The sequence below is a fragment of the Podarcis muralis genome, chromosome 6, assembly GCF_964188315.1.
Source record: "Podarcis muralis chromosome 6, rPodMur119.hap1.1, whole genome shotgun sequence".
In the NCBI taxonomy this organism is placed as follows: Eukaryota; Metazoa; Chordata; class Lepidosauria; order Squamata; family Lacertidae; genus Podarcis; species Podarcis muralis.
The window spans coordinates 90,604,820-90,625,640 of record NC_135660.1 but is presented as its reverse complement, the minus strand read 5'-3'; the positions used below and the strand labels follow the sequence as shown (position 1 = coordinate 90,625,640).

The 20,821-nt window shown below is 42.8% G+C and overlaps 1 protein-coding gene across 1 annotated transcript in view; it reads left to right on the top strand.

The window, feature by feature from the left end:
- Nucleotides 1–19,577, top strand: part of CFAP99 (cilia and flagella associated protein 99) — a 37,751-nt gene extending 18,174 nt beyond the window's left edge. Inside the window, exons 7-16 of the mRNA XM_028728882.2 lie at nucleotides 302–382; nucleotides 1,656–1,727; nucleotides 2,975–3,028; nucleotides 3,489–3,577; nucleotides 4,899–5,103; nucleotides 6,285–6,426; nucleotides 10,569–10,720; nucleotides 11,547–11,752; nucleotides 13,613–13,793; nucleotides 19,068–19,577. Coding sequence (XP_028584715.2) covers nucleotides 302–382; nucleotides 1,656–1,727; nucleotides 2,975–3,028; nucleotides 3,489–3,577; nucleotides 4,899–5,103; nucleotides 6,285–6,426; nucleotides 10,569–10,720; nucleotides 11,547–11,752; nucleotides 13,613–13,793; nucleotides 19,068–19,226 — 1,341 coding nt within the window. The 3' untranslated portion in view covers nucleotides 19,227–19,577. The remainder of the gene's footprint in view (nucleotides 1–301; nucleotides 383–1,655; nucleotides 1,728–2,974; nucleotides 3,029–3,488; nucleotides 3,578–4,898; nucleotides 5,104–6,284; nucleotides 6,427–10,568; nucleotides 10,721–11,546; nucleotides 11,753–13,612; nucleotides 13,794–19,067) is intronic.
- Nucleotides 19,578–20,821: the final 1,244 nt, after the last annotated feature.

Below are 20,821 nucleotides of genomic sequence, written 5' to 3'. Positions count from 1 at the left end.
ACTGTGATTTAAATAAATTTGATTTAAATCAAATCCACCCTGCCACTGAATACTAGTTGCTGGCAAGCAATGGGAAAGTGGTACTTACTGTGCTCACACTTTGCTTGTGGGCTTCCCAGAAGCAATTGGTTAGGCAATGTCAAAAACAGGGTGCTGGACTAGATATGCCTTCTGTCTAAATCAGCAGGGGTTTTCTTTTGGTCTAAAGCAAACTGTTGAAATATATGTTATTCGAATCCTTTCAGACCTCTTTGTTACCTAGTACTTTCTAACTCATAAATTATTGTTTCTGTGTGCCTAGGTTCCTAAAAGTACTTATAAACCCCAAAAACTGAAGCAGCAGCTAGAAGGAATTAAACTGAAGAATCGTCGCAAAGCGGAGGCAAGTTCAGTATTATCTCTTTATAATCTATTTAGGGCTTGTCCGCACTGCTGCTTGCCCCACCACTTTCCTTCAGGGGAAATTGAACGTCAAGCAGGTTTTCTGTGGATTGACATTTGCTCCAATTCAGCAGCAAAGAGCAGAAAAGAGTGGGGCAGTTGGAAAACCACTTGTGATCCGAGGACCTGACCCCCGCTTGGGAATAATAAAGACACGTGGGCACAGTATATAAGGTTAATGGGCTAGAAAAGGACCCAACTTTTTTTATTACAGCATGTGAGAGGTATTGGCTTAGGCATTGGACCAACACTAAATTTTGACTCCACCCACTCGGAGAGGGGTGAGTCTGTCTAGGGTTAACCACCAGTAGGGGAAGCCTGTTGATGCAAATACAACTATAAGCTCTCCCCTGATGTCACCGGGGGTCGTGCCATGGCCCCCCGCCCCACAGGGCATCGGACAGGATCCACGACCTGATTCCTTTAACGGAATACCCATAAGTGAAGGGGTAGGCGATGGCCACACCTTGCCCTTCCATACACCAACAACACATTCCAATGCCTAACCACCAAATACCAAGAAAGTTGTGTCGATTGCTACGAGATAGGCGAAAAAAAGCCAAGAGGCTGGTGCCAATTTGCCAATTGGAAAAAACTCCTACCAGGCCCCCTAGGCAACCAGGGCGACCAACCATAGGTCCATAGCAAGGTCAAGCGAGAAGCTACGCCCTAAAGGGAGTGGTGGGTGGGTGACTCGAGGGAAATCGGAGCGCAATGGCGGGGAGAACTGGGGCGCGGCCGCATTTGAGCGGCTAAACCACGCGCCTGCACTGTCAACCTATTGGGTGCCCATCTGGGAGCGCGGCGTGCCAGCGACGATGGCAGGGCAGGGGGCGGAACGCCCCCTGTGTGACATGGGGATCGGCTCCCGGTCACAACCCCTCCCCTCTGGAAGGAGGAGAGGCTTTCCAAAAGTTGCTTGCCCGCACAAATAACCATGGATTTGCAATAAAAATGATGTCTCCGGGGACCTTCAGACACTCTACTTTGCATCTTCAATGCATCCCAGTCCTCTACCCTGGATGCATTTGATCTACTCTCCCCACAAACTGTTAAACCTTTTCACCCCTAGCTTACCATTAATATCTTCATTGATGTTTTCACACAGCCGAACATCCACTTTCACTTCATCTTCTCTTTCTCCACCCGCTGCGCCCCCACTGCACAAAGTGGGGAAAGGTATCATGTTACTGAAATTATTGTGTCCCCTTTAGGAACTACTGCTGGAAGCAAATGTTAACCAGTTCTCCTGTGCAGCCCCCAAACCTGGATGTCACTGTGGTGCTGTAAGTAAAATCAGCATGAATATACATATTCAGTAGTGTGGGAATGAATAATAAGTCTGCCTCTAGTATTGGGATGTTAGGATCAATCATTTTATTGAGATTTCCTTGTTGAGATCATAATATCGAATTGCAGTTTTTGTTAAAGGTAAAGGTACCCCTGCCCTTTCGGGCCAGTCGTGTCCGACTCTAGGGTTGTGCGCCCATCTCACTTAAGAGGCCGGGGGCCAGCGCTGTCCGGAGACACTTCCGGGTCACGTGGCCAGCGTGACGAAGCTGCTCTGACGAGCCTGCACCAGCGCAGCACACAGAAACGCTGTTTACCTTCCCACTATTAAGCGGTACCTATTTATCTACTTGCACTTAAGAGTGCTTTCGAACTGCTAGGTGGGCAGGAGCTGGGACCGAACGACGGGAGCTCACCCCGCCGCGGGGATTCGAACCGCCGACCATACGATCGGCAAGTCCTAGGCGCTGAGGTTTTACCCACAGCGCCACCCGCATCCCTCAAAGTTTTTGTATTGACTATTAAAACAACACAACTAGTGTAGAAGAATGACATACAGTGTAATCTGTACTTGGATTGCAGCTATGAGCCAAGTAGTTCCAACTACACATCTCATTGGGGCCACAAGCTCACTAAGTGGCCTAGGCAAGACATTTCCGCCCCAGCCTCAATCCCACCTCCTTGGCCTGTAAAAGTGGGGGGAAGGATATAACTCCGGACCGCCTTATTGGGTTGTTGCAAACATTACATAAATAATGTAACCTACCACACATTCCCCATCGTGTCATAACCCTAAGTAAGCAAATTGAAGGCTTTCTGGGGGGAGGAAGATGGGGCACTTTGCTTCTCTAGCTACGGTTTCTTTCTTGCCCTTCCTGATCTATCTGCTGCCACATTTTCAAGCTATCATTTAGGCACCAGGCTAAAGCATTTGTTTCCCCAGGCTTTCAAGAACTGCTGATGTTACCATTCTAAACTTACCACAGTGTGATTTTGCTGTCTATTAAACATTTGAGTGGGCTGCAAGTGCTTTAGTTCTTTTGAACTTGCTATATTAGTATAGTATAGTATTAGTAGCATCCGTGTTATTTTTCTTACTACTCTGTTAGTTACCATCGGGACATAAATTTGTGGAGAATGTGTGCGATAGAACTTACGTAAAATAAATAAATACTGACTTTTCGTATTCAGAGGCAATATACCACTAAATGAAATAATTATTATATTTATATTATATTTTTAGGGTATAGTTCAGACTGTTCCGGAGACCTTTCAAGCTCAGAAGATCCAAGGGGAGGTGAGCAACTTGTTTGATTATGTTATCCTGATGTTCCAACCAGCAGGAAATAAGAGGTAAAATTTCAGATTTGGTATAAAAGTTAATAGTTCTGCATTTGAGAGGCACACCTCTCTTTAATAATTAAACATCTTAGGTAAGAATCCTGGTTTTAATGATGTTTTCCTTGTCCATCATACCCTTAGCTCAATGTAATACACGGGGGATGCTGAAGTGTTCAGAATACAAATTAAGGTATTACATTAACCATTTGAAGTCCTTAAAAAGTTCTTTAGAATTTTATTGGCTGGTTTTATTGGCTGAATATCAGCTGTGGATTCAAACTTTCAGCACCATTGATTAAAGCTTTTCTAAACTGCCTTTATTATATTTAAATCATTCCAAGATTCGTTACTGCTTTTGTAATTCTTTTTGTATTGCTTTTTCTAATTCTCTATTTATGTGCTAAATTTCCTGGCAGATTGACAACGTACCTGTGAAACTAAACACAACAGCGATCTTAAGAGAAGGTGTCCTTTACCAACGAAAAGTGGAGCAGGAGCTTAATAGGTACTTTTTACTCTTTGTGCATATGCATTAACTGAAAGATGTCACAGAATCATAGAATTGCAGAGTTGGACGGTACCTCAAGGGTCATGTAGTCCACACCCCTGTAATTCTGGAATCTCAGCATTGCATTCAAGTGAATTAATCAGTTGTTCTTCATATAATTATTCGCTTCTTTTCCAAACCTTCATGAAAGATTCCAGAAGCCAGCTCATCAGAAGCTTGTTACTTGTTCAGGTGATGACAAGGCCAGAGCCCTGCCTGAGGAGAAGGCATACTAAGAAAATGCCATACAGTCCTCTACAGTCCAGCCCAAATTTGGGGTGGTGAAGGACTGCAATGCAGGCCTCTTAAATAGTGCTTTACTGGTAATACATTACAAAACAAATCAATATTTCAAATCACTGTACCCCAAGATCACAATGCTGAAATACAATCAAATATTTTCCAAAATAATAGGTATATGCAGTCATGACTTGAAAGAAGTTTATATAATTATCTGTATGAAATTATAAAGATAATAGAAAGTTCTATCTTTCATAGTACAGTATTACGAGTTCCAGACAAATGACACTGACTGACAGTAGGTTTTTTTATTTTTTAATTTCTATACCGCTTTATATTTTTAATAAAAATCTCAAAGCGATTTACAGCATATTAAATCAATAAAACATTAGCCGGGCGATGTTCCTCCAGCCTCATCAGGAGCCTCTTCGGTAGGGCTGGTGAGTGTAGGTTGAGGACAGGTGAAAGGAATGATTTCAAACAATACATGGAATTCACTAGCACAAGATTGGTGATGACCAGGAACCTAGACAGCTTTTAAAAAATGGGATTAGTTAGGGACATTTATGGAGGGAAGCTCTATCAAATATTTGTAGAATAGATACATGTACATGTACAGAAGTGGGATAACTGTGGACTAGCTACTGGAGACAAAGAACATGTAGAGGCAATTGTTCCTCCCTACTTAGGAGCTGACCACTGCTGAAAACCAAATGCTTCATTAGATGAATGAAACAAAAACTAACTGAAGCAAAGACTTCATTATTGGACAACAGAGCAATTGGTACTATAAATTTATGAATGGGATTTTTATTTTCACTACTCGTGAACTCTGAGGCAATGTTTTCAGTGAGTTCTTTACCATAGTCCCAAAATCTTTCCAAGGTAGCCACAGACCAGTTCGGGCACCCTGATTTTAAAAATATTTTTTTTTGCCTCATTTAAACTCACTTATTATGTTGCTATGTAATGCCACGTTCACCTTGACAGCTCTACTCTGTTCAGTTCCTCAGAGTAGCCTGTTTTCTTTTCCTTACAGGATTGAACAGCTTTTACGAGGGGCTCGGGATCCTTCTGAGTTTCTGGACTGGCAAAAAGAAATGTATGAGAGAGATTTGAACCAAAAGCTGGCAGAAGCAGAATGTAAGAGGCTGCAAGGACAGCTAAGCCACGAGGAGGCCATTCTTGCACGTCAGAATCGCATTCTGGAAAACCATAGAAAAGCTGAGCAGAAGAGGGAAGAGGTACTTTATTAGTATACTGTTCGTATTTTATCTCACCACGACTCCTGTGTATGGTATGTTCAGTGGCAAAATGAGGAAGAGGGTGTGCAGAAGAGGCAAAGTCCATATCGAGAGACAACGATTTCAAAAAGGAGTGGGAACCATCTATAAACTACCGTATTTTTTGCTCTATAAGACTCACTTTTTCCCTCCTAAAAAGTAAGGGGAAATGTGTGTGCGTCTTATGGAGCGAATGCAGGCTGCTCGGCTAAGCCAGAAGCCAGAACAGCAAGAGGGATTGCTGCTTTCACTGCAATTTTTTTCCTTGTTTTTCTCCTCCAAAAACTAGGTGTGTCTGGTGGTCTGGTGCGTCTTATAGAGCGAAAAATACGGTATATAAAAAGACAGTATAAAAATTTGGACCCATTGGCAGGTTTTGACTAAACTTTCACAACTATAGAAGAGGTAAAACCACCAGGGTACAGAATTTGTTTAATAAATCAGTACGGAAATATGGGGGAAGCCAAAGGGGGGAGGGAAGAAATATGGATATATAAATTGTTCAACTAAGATTTGTGGAAAATTTCTACACCATGTTGGACCAACTTCCTTTATCTGCCTTTTTAATGCTGATGTCAGTACTGTTTGTGAGGCAGTGGGTGGCATCACACAAGATTAGTTTTACAAGAAGTGCATCTGCCACCATGCCCAATCAATAAAGAGCATATCAATAATCAATATCAATATCGAGCATCATTTGCCACTCAGCGGCTGCCTTGTAGAACATGATGCAGCCTCAGAAACAATACTGGTATCAGAATTAAAGAAATGGACAAAGGAGATCCAAAAATGTCATAATAAAGTTGTTAGCCTTTAAGGTACAACAGTAATCTTTGCCGATTTTGCTGCAACAGTCTAACCCAGGTAACTTCAGCCAGGTGTAGGAAAATGATTAAAATCAGGTTTGTTTCTTTATCTGTAGCTCTAACAATCTCAGGTTTAGGGCTTTCATTCAGATTTGAAAGAATAAAGAATGCTTAGCATTTTAAGGTCAAGGAAGCTAGCTTGCTTGCTTGCTTGCTTGCTTGCTTGCTTATTTATTTATTTATTTTAGAAATGCATGCTTAAAGTTAAAAAAAAAAAAAAGCAAAAAGCTTTCATTGTAATTAATTTATCTGGCTTCAATTTTGCTTGGAGTTTAGGAAGCGGAAATGAGCCAGCAAATTGCAGAAAGGCGCATTCAAGAAAGGAAGGAAAGGGAAAAAATGGTGCAGCAGGTGGTGGAAGGACGCAAAAATGTGAAGCAAGCACGAATGAAGCTCCAAAAACAGAAGCACCAAATAGGTACGGGTAGTGCCAGATCTGTGTGTCTTTTTAAAAGGTACATTTTCTTCTGATTTGCTCAGCAAAGCATTGCTATATATAGAGAGAGAGATTCAAGTGCTGTATTATAAATAGCTATTGAAAAGCTCCTGTTGAGAGATATACGAAATCCTGGGAAACTCCACCGATAAATATGTCTGCACAGAATTTGAGAGCCAAGCGACAAATTTGCTTTTGTTGAAGGACTCACCTAAAATATGCCTACTGTGTGTAGGCTGGCATGGGAAACATAATGGCTTGCTTGTCCTGATTCGCCAAGACCTTGTGACTTTGCAGATTAGTATAGCATCCTTTCTATAGTTTCCTTCCAGTGCTTTGTCCTTGCTCCCCCCCCCCTCCGTGAGGCAGCCAATCATACTTCTAATATTGATTGATTGAATTTATATACCACCCTATACCTGGAGGTCTCAGGGCAGTTCACAAAAAAGGTCACAATATATAAAATCAGAATAAAAACAATAATCCTATAACACGCCCCCCCCAAAAAAACCAGTCACATTTTAAAGGGTATAGGATGTTGATTAGGTCAGCCAAATGCCTGGTTAGAAAGGAACATTTTTGCTGGGCGCCTAAAGGTATATAATGAAGGTGCCAGGCAAACTTCCCTGGGGAGAGTATTCCACAGGTGGGGAGCCACTGCAGAGAAGGCCCCGTTCTTGTGTTGCCACCCTCCGGACCTCTCAAGGAGGAGGCACACGAAAAAGGGCCTCAGAAGATGATCTCAGGGTCCAGGTAGGTTCATATGGAAAGAGGCGTTCTCTTTGTTTCCCCTCCATTTTCTTGGATCTATCCCGCTCGCTGTCATGGCTTCTTTGCTCTTTGGGGCTTGGGGGGGGGGGGATAATTTTTTTTTCTTTATCCCCCCCCCCCCAAAAAAAAATAAGTGTGCCCTATGGGCCGGTGCGCCCTATAGGGCGAAAAAAAGGGTAAATCTGTATCAAGAGGGTCCACTGTATAATGCTTGATTGTATGTATGTATGTATGTATGTATGTATGTATGAATAATCAATCAATCAATCAATCAATCTCCAAGTGTTTTACAAAATGTAGAGAGGTCACATATTTGCTAGGGTCTATCTGTAATTTGTGGGTAATCAATAAATAAAAAGTTGGATATCTGTGGCTCAGCAGTTCCTTCCGTTGGCAGACAAATAATGCACAACGTTCTGCCTCCTCAGTGAAGAAGAGCCCTGCACACGGCATTTCTGTAGCTCCAATAAGTCCCGTCATGTGGATGCCTCAGCCAGCCTAGGAATGAAGTACTGATGCGCTTACATTGAATGGGGCTTCTGGGCTGGCAGAGTGAGCCATCCCTTCTCCCATTTCTAGTTGCACTCTTCACAGCCTAGGACCCTCGTACCTATGGGACCGCGGTATGCCCCACGGAGAGCCTCTAGGTCCATAAATAGCAACACCCTAGTGGTCCCGGGCCCTAAGGAAGTTAGATTAGCTTCAACCAGAGCCAGGGCCTTTTCAACACTGGCCCCGGCATGATGGAACGCTCTGCCTCATGAGACCAGGGCCCTGCAGGATCTGATTTCTTTCCGCAGGGCCTGTAAGACAGAGTTGTTCCACCTGGCCTTTGGCTTGCAGCCAATTTGATTCCCTCCCCTCTTTCTTTTTTCTTTTTCCTTTCTCCTGTGATGAGGCTGCATTTTAATGTTTCAATATTTTAATGTTTTTTAATCTTGTTTTTAAGTTGTATTCATTCAACTTGTTTTTATTATTGCTTGTTAGCCGCCCTGAGCCCGGCCTTGGCTGGGGAGGGCGGGCTATAAATAAAAATTATTATTATTATTATTATTATTATTATTATTATTATTATTATTATTATTCATGCCTCGGTCTCATGAGTTTTTCCCCTTAAAAAAATGGTTTTATTGAAGATTTTCTTGTGTAATAAGAATTGATAGTCGTTTTCACAGTTTACAAGTGGTAGGAGACACCGTTGTCATAGACATTACACGGTTGGGGGAAAAGATAGGAGAGAGATGGGGTGTGTGTGTGTGGTGCTATTTTGTTCTATTGCATAATGTTTGTGCAGTGGTTTTGTGTCCGCGTCACTCGAGAAGGTCCTTTGTTTATATATTTCTTTTTGTTAGCAGTGTGAGAGATTAGAGGACGCAGAGCTTGGTTGGTTGAGTTCAGGTGGTTGCTGTGGGGTTTGTTTGTATGCGGGATGGGGTCTTGGGTCAGATTACCCATATCGGCTTGTATGCTGTTGGCGGAGATATGTCATTGCTTTGTTGTGCTGCATATGTGATAAAGGGGAGCCACACCGGGGTGAAGACATATGCCTGTCTCACGAGTTGAAGGGGAGGAAGCCACTGTAGGGGTTGGTCTGTTCTGTGGATTTTTCTTTCTTTCTCTGTCATCCTTCTTCTTAATCCGACTTAGTCAGGGCTTTGTCACATACAAAAAACTGGGTAAAGGTAAAGGACCCCTGGACAGTTAAGTCCAGTCAAAGGCGACTATGGGTTTGCAGCACTCATCTCACTTTCAGGCCAAGGGAGCTGGCGTTTGTTCACAGACAGCTTTCTGGGTCATGTGGCCAGCATGACTAAACCACTTCTGGCTCAACAGGACACCATGACAGAAACCAGAGCACACAGAAATGCCGTTTACCTTCCTGCCGCAGCGGTGCGTATTTATCTACTCGCACTGGTGTGCTTTAGAACTGCTAGGTTGGCAGGAGCTGGGACAGAGCAACGGGAGCTCACCCCGTCGCGGGGATTCGAACCGCCAACCTTCTGATCAGCAAGCCCTTGAGCTGAAAAAGGTATTTAAGTATACCTTTCCTAAGAAACCAGAGGCCTTGCTTTTGGGCATTGTCGGCCAGAGGGTGTTAAAGAAGGATTGCACATTTTTTATGTATGCAACAACAGCAGCAAGGATACTGACAGCTAAACACTGGAAAACTCAAGACTTGCCCACGCTGGAAGAATGGCAGATGCAACTGATAGAATATATGGAAAGTTAATTTTTTGGTTAATATTATGCCTAATTAAGTATTTAAGTATTTGGAAAATAAACTTAAATTTAGAGACATAATATGGGGAAAATACAAATAAGAAACTGAAATAAGGTGATAATTTGCTGTTTAGAATTTTACAAACCTGGAAAGCAGGAATGGAAGATGCAAGGAAGTTCAAAAGTGAAGAAAGTATGCACATTAAGAATTTGGATTTGATGTTATAATTTTTCTTTTCTCTTTTTCTTTTCTGTAAGTCTTTTTTCTGTTATTTCTTTTATGTTTGATTATTGTATTGTGGGGGATGGGATTATATGTGTTGGGCGATAAATGTAAAATTTGAATAAATATCTTTTTTTTAAAAAACAAGCCCAAGAGGCTCAGTGGTTTAGACCACAACTGGAGGGAAAGTGGAAGAAGGATGCTAAATTAATCTGCAGAATCACATGGCCACTGCTCAGGTGAATCGGGACAAATAACTCATCATGGGGGTGCTTTGCTGTGTGAGCTCAGAAGGCTCATTCATGGTAAGCGAGTCAATGGGCCATTCCCTGTGCAAAGCATGCAACTCCTATGTCACTTTCAGAGTTTACAGGCTATAATACAGCACTAGCTTTGAGACAATGAATAATTGAGTCTTCAAGCTAGTGAGCTACTGAGGGATTTTTGAAAGCTAGAATCCCATGAATTGTCCAGCTATATTTTGCTTGAAAATTGGAGGTAGGGGCCTCAAAATGGGTTCGGGAGCCTTGTTGGGTCCAGAGATTTCCATAACACCTAAAGGTCTCACGGGGCCAGCCCAAATACTTTTGGCAAATTTCGGTAATTGTGTCATTAGAAAACTCCAGAAGCTAGAGGTCTCTGGATGAGCAAAGGTAGAGGGGAATATATCCCTGTAAGTCTACACTGATAGAATCAATAAGCACAGAACTCCTAAACACCAGAGAAAAGGGTAGATTTTGATATGATTGCCTGAAAGATCACCATGTGTTCTGCTTACTGAGAACCCCAAATCCAATTCAAATTCTGGTCTTGACAGAATTGGACAGCATCCCAACTTATATTACTAATCCCCTCTACTTAACCTTATGCACTGCTATGGAGATTGCACATCTTTTCTACCATTTTACAGCTCAGGAAGTTGCTGAAGAAAGCCAGGAAATCCTACTTCAGAGTTTGAAAGAAGAAGAAGAGAGATTCAAAAAAAGATATGAACTGATTCAGCAAATAAGAGCGATAGAGTATCTGCCTTTAATGAAGCAAAAATTTGTTGACTTAACCCAGGTGAGTTCATGAAGACAGATTACAAAAGTGCATGTGTGCATTTATTTGTTACTTTCCCATCTTGTTCTTCCTCCAAAGATCTCAGTCCAGCACCTGATTTACAGCTCCTTTGTGAGATAGATTAGGATGAACGAGAGTGGCCTTCTTGGAAGTCTCCAGCCATAGGTTGCTAGGGCTTGACTGCCTTAGAGCAACTTCTGGTCAATGCAATAACTAGCCATTTCTATACACAGTCATAGCTCTCCATTCCAACTCAAACCTCAAATAATTTTCTAATGAAGTCAGAGTTGTGTGTCAATTAATATGCAGGCGACTCCCCACTTATAGGGGGATTACATTCCGGGCCGCTGTGTGCATAAGCAAAATGTGTGTAAGGGGGATCCTTGTCAGAGCAGGGAACTAGGGAAATTTCTTTTGCAACAAAAAACTCAGAGCTGTTCACAACCCTCCATAACCAAAAGCAACCCATACTCTTGACCTTTGCCTCCAGAGCACCAGAAACGGCAGGAAACAGCACGCCCGATCTTGCTGCATTACAGTTTCTCTGCCCAACAGCGTGGTAGCACTGAGAGCTTCCACATGCCATCTTGAAACCCACACATTCTTTTTTAAAGTCTTTTTGGGCTCCGGGAAGGGGTTTCTCACAAGCCACGAGGACTTTCCAGCTCTCTCCTGCCATTTCTAGGTTTGAATTGAAATCAGTTGGTTGACTCATTGATTGATTTTCTGGCGCTGCACACATACGTGGTCACACGCAAGTTGATCATGCATAGTTGGGGGGGACGCTTGTATAGTAAAAAAATTTGCCGGTTTCTCTTCTCTCTAGACTCCTAACCATGGTGTTCTTGGTGAGATGTCCATAGTAGAACTGCAGGAACGCTTAGCCTTACTGAAACAAGCTCAGAAGAAGGCCGAAGAGGAGAAGAGGGATCAGATAATCCAAGAAAAATATGCGAAGGAACAGCTTCTTTTGGACAAACTTGAGCAGATCTCCATGTTCAGAGACCAATTTGGAAGAGCAGCTGCGCTGAGGTTAGTTTCAAGAACTGTAGCATTTATAATACCTAATTGTGGATTATGTATTTACAGAAACAAAACAAATAATTGCTCTTCAAGTTAATAGATAGGAAATAGCTGTATTCTGAGACGGATTTCAGAAGTTTAATTAATACTGCTTTTTAGTAATATTCACAAGTTGAGGGGTCCAGCAGCTAACATGAGTAAATTTTGACATTTAAATAGTAAATCTGAATTCTTTGTGCTCTCACTTGATGACCAGAATCACCATTTCAGAGGTAAAGGACCTTGCATGTGGGGGAAATGTCAAAAACAAGTCTCAAGAGTAGATTATTCTGTCATTCACCCTTTCAGAACAAGAACCACTAAATGCCTTCAAAACAAAACACAAAAGCCAGGGTGTGTCCTTACAGAGGGGACTGAAATGGATGTTTTGGGTAATTTTTAAAATTTCATTCTATAATGTATATAAATCAGAACAATTATAACAGGTGCCAATTAAAAGATGAAAACAAAACCATTGAATGGGCACGTAGAATAAGTGGTTACATATCACACCCCTCAGCAGTCCTGAATTAAGAGAGACATCCTGGAATTACAGAAGCCATTCCGGATTCTGATTGGATCCCGGAATGCCTTGCAGGAATCAGCTGGCTCACACGAGTGCCAGACCAAAAGACGCTTGGGTTTTTCCGTCTTGCACTCTTTCACAAATCACCTGGCTCCTGCGAGAGCTCAGGACAAAAAAACAAGCATCTTTGATTTTGGAGAGTGTGACATACGGGTTAAGTAGCAATGTCCAAGCCATTAAAGCAAAAAGCAAAAATAAAAGTTGTCTTCATATAAAGAAATAATATTAGTGCTGTTTTATTGTCAAGTATAGTTCCAAATTTGCCATGTGCTTGTGATGATGGTTGTCTTAAAAGGATGCTTCTGCTGTTTATGTAATGAAGGAATGACAAACCATATAATATAACAAGTGTCTGGAGGCTCTAGTCGTCGTCAAAATATGCATAATTTTCTCCATCCTAGCTATATTCCATTGTGAATGGTACTGTGTCCAATGTAAGATTTTGGCCTGTTTCCCATTGAGTTGCAATTAATACAGTATGTGAGCTGCCAGGACCATACATGAGGCCAATTCTCAATTCTCATTTTTATATATCTACCTTTATATCATGAAAAATATTCCATATCTGTAATTTTGGACAATAGTTTATTTAGTAATATTTATCCTTTCTGCCAAAATTAAATTCCAGAAATCTTGTACCAATGTGCATTGTCACCAGAAATGATAAGCACCAAATTTATTGCAGCTCCCCCAAGAATTAGGTGATAGAGAAGAAAACATTTTGGGCATTTGCAAAGTAATGCGATACCATCTGTGTAGTAATTTCAAGGAGTTTCCCCTAAGGAAACTAGAAGCAGATTTTAAGGGTTGTGATTCCCAAATTTTATTCTAACCTTTGGGGAGAATTCGTGTGCCAATATCATGTTCCTAAGTTGCATCAAGCAACACAGAGTGCAACTTAGAAATTAATCCTTTTTGCTCTCTACCCATTGTGTTCAATAATTTTTAAAATTGTGTTAAGGGTTTCAGAGCTTGTTTCTTAATTGTTATTTTATGATTGAACTATGAGTTTGATTAAAATAAACCCAGTTCACATTAAGGTGTGGCAGAGCTGATTTTATTTGGTTGATAGCTGTAGGTTGATTATAGTGGTATAGAAAAATCACAACGTGTGTAAAATCTTTGGATTCCAATTGTTCAAATCACTTATTTCTCCCCTGCTAGAAAAAATGGGTGATCTGATACTGTGATTAATGGAAAAATAACAGTATTTGTTCTTACTTTTTTTCTTATTTGCTCTGCAGGCTGGAGGAAAAGAAAACCAAGCCTCCGCTTCGCGAACGCATTTTGAAAGATCAACAAGTTTTGGAGCTGAAACAAAAGATTATGGAAAAATCTATGGAGCGTAAAATGCAAGCTGAGAAGATGCAGACTGCATCCCTAAAGTACGATGAAGGGTCAGTCACATCTTGGAGGCCAAAGAAAGTAAGATATTTCTTGTTCTCGTGTAAATCACTGTCCAAACATAGCATGGAAATAAGTTCTTTGCAGCCGGAACTGGAGACAGTATTCCAAGTGTGGTCACATCATGTTGTTGTTTAGTCGTTTAGTCGTGTCCGACTCTTCGTGACCCCATGGACCAGAGCACGCCAGGCACTCCTATCTTCCACTGCCTCCCGCAGTTTGGTCAGACTCATGTTTGTAGCTTCGAGAACGCTGTCCAACCATCTCGTCCTCTGTCGTCCCCTTCTCCTTGTGCCCTCAATCTTTCCCAACATCAGGGTCTTTTCCAGGGAGTCTTCTCTTCTCATGAGGTGGCCAAAGTATTGGAGCCTCAGCTTCATGATCTGTCCTTCCAGTGAGCACTCAGGGCTGATTTCCTTAAGAATGGATACGTTTGATCTTCTTGCAGTCCATGGGACTCTCAAGAGTCTCCTCCAGCACCAGAATTCAAAAGCATCAATTCTTCGGCGATCAGCCTTCTTTGTGGTACAGCTCTCACTTCCATACATCACTACTGGGAAAACCATGGCTTTAACTATACGGACCTTTGTTGGCAAGGTGATGTCTCTGCTTTTTAAGATGCTGTCTAGGTTTGTCATCGCCTTTCTCCCAAGGAGCAGGCGTCTTTTAATTTCGTCACATCATAGGTTTGTATAAAGACATTGCAATCTTCAGTTTCACTGTTAGTCACTTTCCTAATGATACCTACCATGAGATTTGCATTTATCACAGCTGCCACACACTGGATCATGTTCATTGAGCTGTTCACCGGGATCCTAATATCTTGTTTGGTCAGTCACTACCAATTCGCACCCCATTAATGGTTCTCAAACGCCTTGGTTCTCAAACAACTTGGAACCCAAACACTGCAAACCCGGAAGTAAGTGTTCCGGTTTGCGAACTTTTTTCGGAAGTTGAACGTGGTCCATTTTGATTTCCACACTTCCGTTTTAAGTCTTACGCTGAGGCCTGTCTGTTTTTGCTATTTATTTTGCGTTTTTGTGGCTCTTTTTTGTGTGTGACTGTGTGGAACCCCGTTTAGCTACGGATTGATTGTGTGACTGCAGTACATTGTTTATTGCTTTCATTTAATGGAACAATGGTCTCATTAGATAGTAAAATTCATGTTAAATTGCTGGTTTAGGGGTTGTTTTTAGAAGTCTGGAACGGATTAATCTGTTTTGCATTACTTTCTATGGGAAAGTGCACCTTGGTTTTGGAACACTTTGGTTTTGGAGCGGACTTCCAGAACGGATTAAATTTGAGAACCAAAGTACCACTGTATATTTAAAGTTAATATTCCTGCCCCCCCAATATATCACTTTATATTTGCTTATGCTAAACTCTTATTTGCCACTTTACTTTTTACCACCTCGAACAATTTGGTGCCTGCAGCAAACTTGCTCCCCTTACTGCTGATCCCTAACTTCAGATAGTTTGTGAACAAGCTAGAAAGTACCATTCCCAGTGCAGGTCATCATTGGCAGGTCCCACATCCATTGTGAGAATTGTCTCTGCTTCCTGCCTTTACTGATCCGTAAGATGACCTGCCCCGTGACTGCTAAGCTTACTCAAGAGTCTGGTGAGGAACCTTTTGAAGATTTGTTCGGAGCTATTTGAAAGACGGCGGAAACGCCTCTTTCTGTTCACTTACAGACTTACTGGAGAACTCTTCAAGGTTAGTTAGAATAGGACATAACTTGGTGGATGCCATGCTGATGATTCTTCAGAAATACTTGCTCTTATGTATGCTTGGTAATTTTATCTTTAATAATATTTTCCAGAACAGATGTTAAACTAACTGGCCTGTAAGGTTAGCAGTTTCGTATTTGGGTTCTTTAGAAAGCTTAAGTGGTTACCATCTGGGTATGGGTATTTGTTAGCTTTTAATTTGTCGGTGCAGCTTAGAACTTCATGTTTTGCCACCACTATTTGCCTGAGTTTTTCAGACCCTTTTCCTGAGCAGTCTGCTCTATACTACAGTGAAGACAGAAGCAAATAATTCAGTTTCTCTGCAGTCTCCCTTTCCTCCTAAGCACACCTCTAACTCCCTTGCTATCCAATGATCCAACTATCCCCCAGCCACTTTCCTGCTTCCAATGTTTAAAGAATAGTTTGGCGATCTTTTCCCCTCAAAGACTCATTCCTGCCTCTGATAGCTTTCGTGACTCTGTTCATCAACTCTGCTAGTGTTATGTACTGAGTTGAATAGGATCCAAACTGCAGCAGTCTGATTGGCCCTAGAACAATAGGATCCAAAAGGCAGCAGTCCGATTGGTCCTAGAACAATAGGATTCAGAATGCAGCAGTCTGATTGGTCCTAGAACAATGCAGCACTATGATTGGTTGGCAGGAACCACCCAATCATGCTCCAGATAGAAGTGAATCCACAACCTGATTGGCTTAGAGTAGAATTCCGGAATTAGCCAATCATGTGCAGCCCATTGTGTAAATAATGTATATAAAGCAAATACTTTGAGGGGACATTCATTCATTCCTCCTCACCACTATGAGCTGAATAAAGAGCATGAAATCACTTTGCAACTCTGAGTATATTTCAGCTAGCAACCTGTTAGACTTGCCAGTACCTTTCCTGATCTGCAGAAGCTTCTGTTATTGTAGTTTTGAATAACCACCAAACATTCTGGAGGTTTGACGCTCTTGACTTTCCCCTTTCAACTTGTTTTCCCCCAGTCTCCTCGTTTTTGAGAAGCTTCCTCTCTTGAAGTCAGATATGACCGTGTGTGATTTTTGCAATTGTTCAGTTACGTTGAATTTGATAGCACTGTGGTCACTCTTGCCAGTTGGTTCCACAGCTCTTACTTCTTGTGCCAGGTTTTGGGTGCCCCTTAAGATTAAGTTCAGGGTCTTCATCTCCCCTCTCTCGCATCAGCTCCATAAGCAACTCTTGTAAGGCACTGCGATTTACCATATTTTTTGCTCTAGAAGACTCTTTCCCTCCTAAAAAGTAAGGGGAAATGTGTGTGCGTCTTATGGAGCAAATGCAGGCTGCGCAGCTATCCCAGAAGCCAGAACAGCAAGAGGGATCGCTGCTTTCGCTGCACAGCGATCCCTCTTGTTGTTCTGGCTTCTTAGATTTAGAATATTTTTTTTTCTTGTTTTCCTCCTCCAAAAACTAGGTGCGTCTTATGAGCGAAAAATGTGGTATATTTAGAAATGATACCTCTTTGTTGTGACCAGAGCATGCATTTACCCAATCTATGTGAGGGTGTAATTGTGGTCACATGTTACTACAACACTTACTTCTTGGGATGCCTCCATACTTTCATGCTCCATCTCAATTTTTTGGTCAGGTGATACGATAGTATGTCGCCTATTCCAATTTCCTTTTGGTGTCTGGTATTGCAGTTGGGACGCAGGTGGCGCTGTGGGTAAAAGCCTCAGTGCCTAGGGCTTGCCGATTGAAAGGTCGGCGGTTCGAATCCCCGCGGCGGGGTGCGCTCCCGTTGTTCGGTCCCAGCGCCTGCCAACCTAGCAGTTCGAAAGCACTCCCAGGTGCAAGTAGATAAATAGGGACCGCTTACTAGCGGGAAGGTAAACGGTGTTTCCGTGTGCGGCTCTGGCTCGCCAGATGCAGCTTGTCACGCTGGCCACGTGACCCGGAAGTGTCTCCGGACAGCGCTGGCCCCCGGCCTCTTGAGATGGGCGCACAACCCTAGAGTCTGTCAAGACTGGCCCGTACGGGCAGGGGTACCTTTACCTTTTATTGCAGTTGGTGCTGTGGGTTAAACCACAGAGCCTAGGACTTGCCAATCAGAAGGTCGGCAGTTCGAATCCCTGCGATGGGGTGAGCTCCTGTTACTCGGTCTCTGCTCCTGCCAACCTAGCAGTTCGAAAGCGCGTCAAAGTGCAAGTAGATAAATAGGTACCGCTCCAGCGGGAAGGTAAACGGCGTTTCCGTGTGCTGCTCTGGTTCGCCAGAAGCGGCTTAGTCATGCTGGCCACATGACCCGGAAGCTGTACGCCGGCTCCCTTGGCCAATAAGTGAGATGAGCGCTGCAACCCCAGAGTCGGCCACGACTGGACCTAATGGTCAGGGGTCCCTTTACCTTATTGCAGTTTACAATTCTGTGGAGGAGTCTGCCTCTGGGGGTTTCTAGTTTGTTTGCCTCAGTGTCCTCTAAGCAACACCCACCACCTGGCATACGTCTAGGGCTGGCATATGTTTGTGATCTCCCAGACATTATTGGGATTTCAAAGGCGGAAGTGATTCCGGGGGGGGGGGGGGGGAAATCTGTGGAAGGCGGCGGGGTTTTTTGGCGTTCCCGTAAAAAAAAGCTCAAGAACTTTGGGGTTAGTCTAGAAAAAAGCTGAACAATTTTGGGGTCTTCCTGAAAAATACCTCAACTTTTGGGGTGTCCTGCTTTTTACTTTTTGAAATGTGACATCTCTACCCTTGCCTGACTTTCCAATAGAATCTGCATGTAGAAATAAATATCCCACTGGTTCTCTCGATTCTACTAGGTTTGTTATTCCCAACATATAGCCAGTGTGGTATAGCAGTTAGCATGTCGGACTAGGATCTGGGAGATCAGGGTTCAAATCCCTATCTGGCCATAAAGCTCACTGGGTGACTGTTATGTACTGAGTTGAATTGGATCCAAAAGGCAGCAGTCTGATTGGTCCTAGAACAATAGGATTCAGAATGCAGCAGTCTGATTGGTCCTAGAACAATGCAGCACTATGATTGGTCCGCAGGAGCCACCCAATCCAGCTCCAGGTGGAAGTGAATCCGCAACCTGATTGGCTTACAGGAGAATTCCAGAATTAGCCAATCACGTGCGGCTCATTGTGTAAATAATGTATATAAAGCAGATATTTTGGTGAAACTTTCATTCCTCACTACTATGAGCTGAATAAAGAGCATGAAATCCACACTCGACTCTGAGTATATTTCAGTGACCTTGGGCCAGCCACTGCCTCTCAGCCTAATCTACCTCACTGGGTTGTTGCAGGCATTAAATGTGGAGGAGAATCACGTATGCCACCATGAGCTCCCGGGGAAAAACAGTGGCTCCTTCCCCACAAGCACTATCCAGGAAAGCTGTACTGATTCTGGCAACGGGAGTGTGGTTCTGCTTCTCTGCCCCACCCCACCAGCTGCCGCTGCCAGTGCTAACAGTCCAATAGGACTGCCTCTGATCTACATTTGAAGCGGATGAGACCATAAAATGCTTTTCTCTTATTGAACACCTTTGTACCAGCACTAGAATATTCTGTGTGTTGCTTCCACAGAAATCTCAGCGTGAGGATCACTGGAAGAAGTTGGAAGAAAGTCAACAGCGGCAGTTCAAGATGCTTCAGCATGGTTTTATGGCAAGAGAATTGACTCAGAAAAGGATGACCAATGAGACTTTGAGAACTGGAACCAAGGCTTGTATATTGCGCTCTTAAGTCAGACAAAGCTATTTCTACGTTTATTTCTGTTTATGAGACATTTACCAGGTCTTATACTGTAAGCACCAAGAGCTAGTTTTGGTTCACAGTATCTCAGTATTCTTTTTCAGCTGTTTCCTACCATTACAATATTTCCTTCCCATTGATGTCAATGGGAGAGAGAATTAATGCACTAAGGCTAGTGCCCTCCCTCCCCAATAGTGCCTCCTATTCCTGCCCCAGCCAGCACAGCCCCTTTTTGTCATTACCTCCATTGGAGCATCAGTGTCAGACCAGCAAGAGTGGTGGGAATTTCCATGTCCACAGTGGGGAGGTTTGTTCCATTAAAGATAACCCACATTGTGAAAACGTGTCTGGCTCAGTATGTCCTCCTCATAACATGCAATTGACAATGCTCTGCTAAGGCAGTGCCCAGACCACAAATTTGGCAAGAATCCTCCTGTGCTCCTCCACTGCTTGACAATCTCTAGGCTTGCCGACACTAAAAGGAAAGTTACCAACTCTCAGTAACACATGATTCTTGGGAAGAAGCCCTCCTGAATATGATGGGATTTATTTTTGAGTACACACACACACACACCAGACTTTGGCGTAAAACAGGTGTTTTAAGCTGGTGGGAGTTACTTGTTTTTATTCACCCCCTTCGCTGTTTTGCCAGGCTTCAGTGCAATGCATCAAAAAGTAACCGGGGTCCACTGTGCCAACCAGTCATTTCGGTCCTGCCTTTGCCAGTTAACCCCTTGATCCCTGATAAATGGTGATTCTGTAATGCAGAAAATAAGACGGTAACCTACATTATGACCTCTTGATCATATAAGCTCTGTTAATGCAGTCAAAGAAATGCATTGCACATACACAGCTTAAACGAAGCTACTGGGAGGTGGGTTTGTAGCTGGTTGACTGACCAAACCCAGAGTGTGCTCACCAATGGTTCCTTGTCATCCTCAAAAAAGGTGACAAGTGGAGTGCCACAGGCTTCTGTCCTGAGCCCAATATTGTTCATCATCTTTGTAAATGACCTGCATGATGGAATTGAGTGGATGCCCATCAAATATGCAGATTACACCAACCTTCCTCAGCTTTCAGGAACTAGTAACAATAGATATAGCATTAACTATATAGCCCTGTTTAGGGAAGTTTTAAATCTTTGATGTTTTATTCTGTTTTTAATCTGTTGAGAGCCGCCCAAGTTTGAGCAGATGTCTTATCTGAAGCTGCGTGTCCATTTTAAAAGATACAGATGTGTTTTCTTAGCCTTTAAATTGTTTGCACTGAAACACAAGCAATAGGGGAGATTTTTCACATCCCCCCCCCAGCTCCTGCCCACATTTGCCATGCTTGAAAGAGGCTTCACATTTCCTCACAAATCCTCCTGTATGTGTGGTTTTACGATGATGCCAACTAGCCACATAAGGCTACTTTCCAAGCCTCTGAAATAATGTTTCAAGTTTGGGCTTTTCTAATGGCTGGTAGTCTGAGGAAGACAAAAGTATATTAGCAGGATTATTGTCTCCCAGTTTCCCATTGTCTTTGTGGTCCAAGGCGTGTGCAAAATCCAAGGGAAACTATGGGCAGGGTAGGTGAAGTATCTT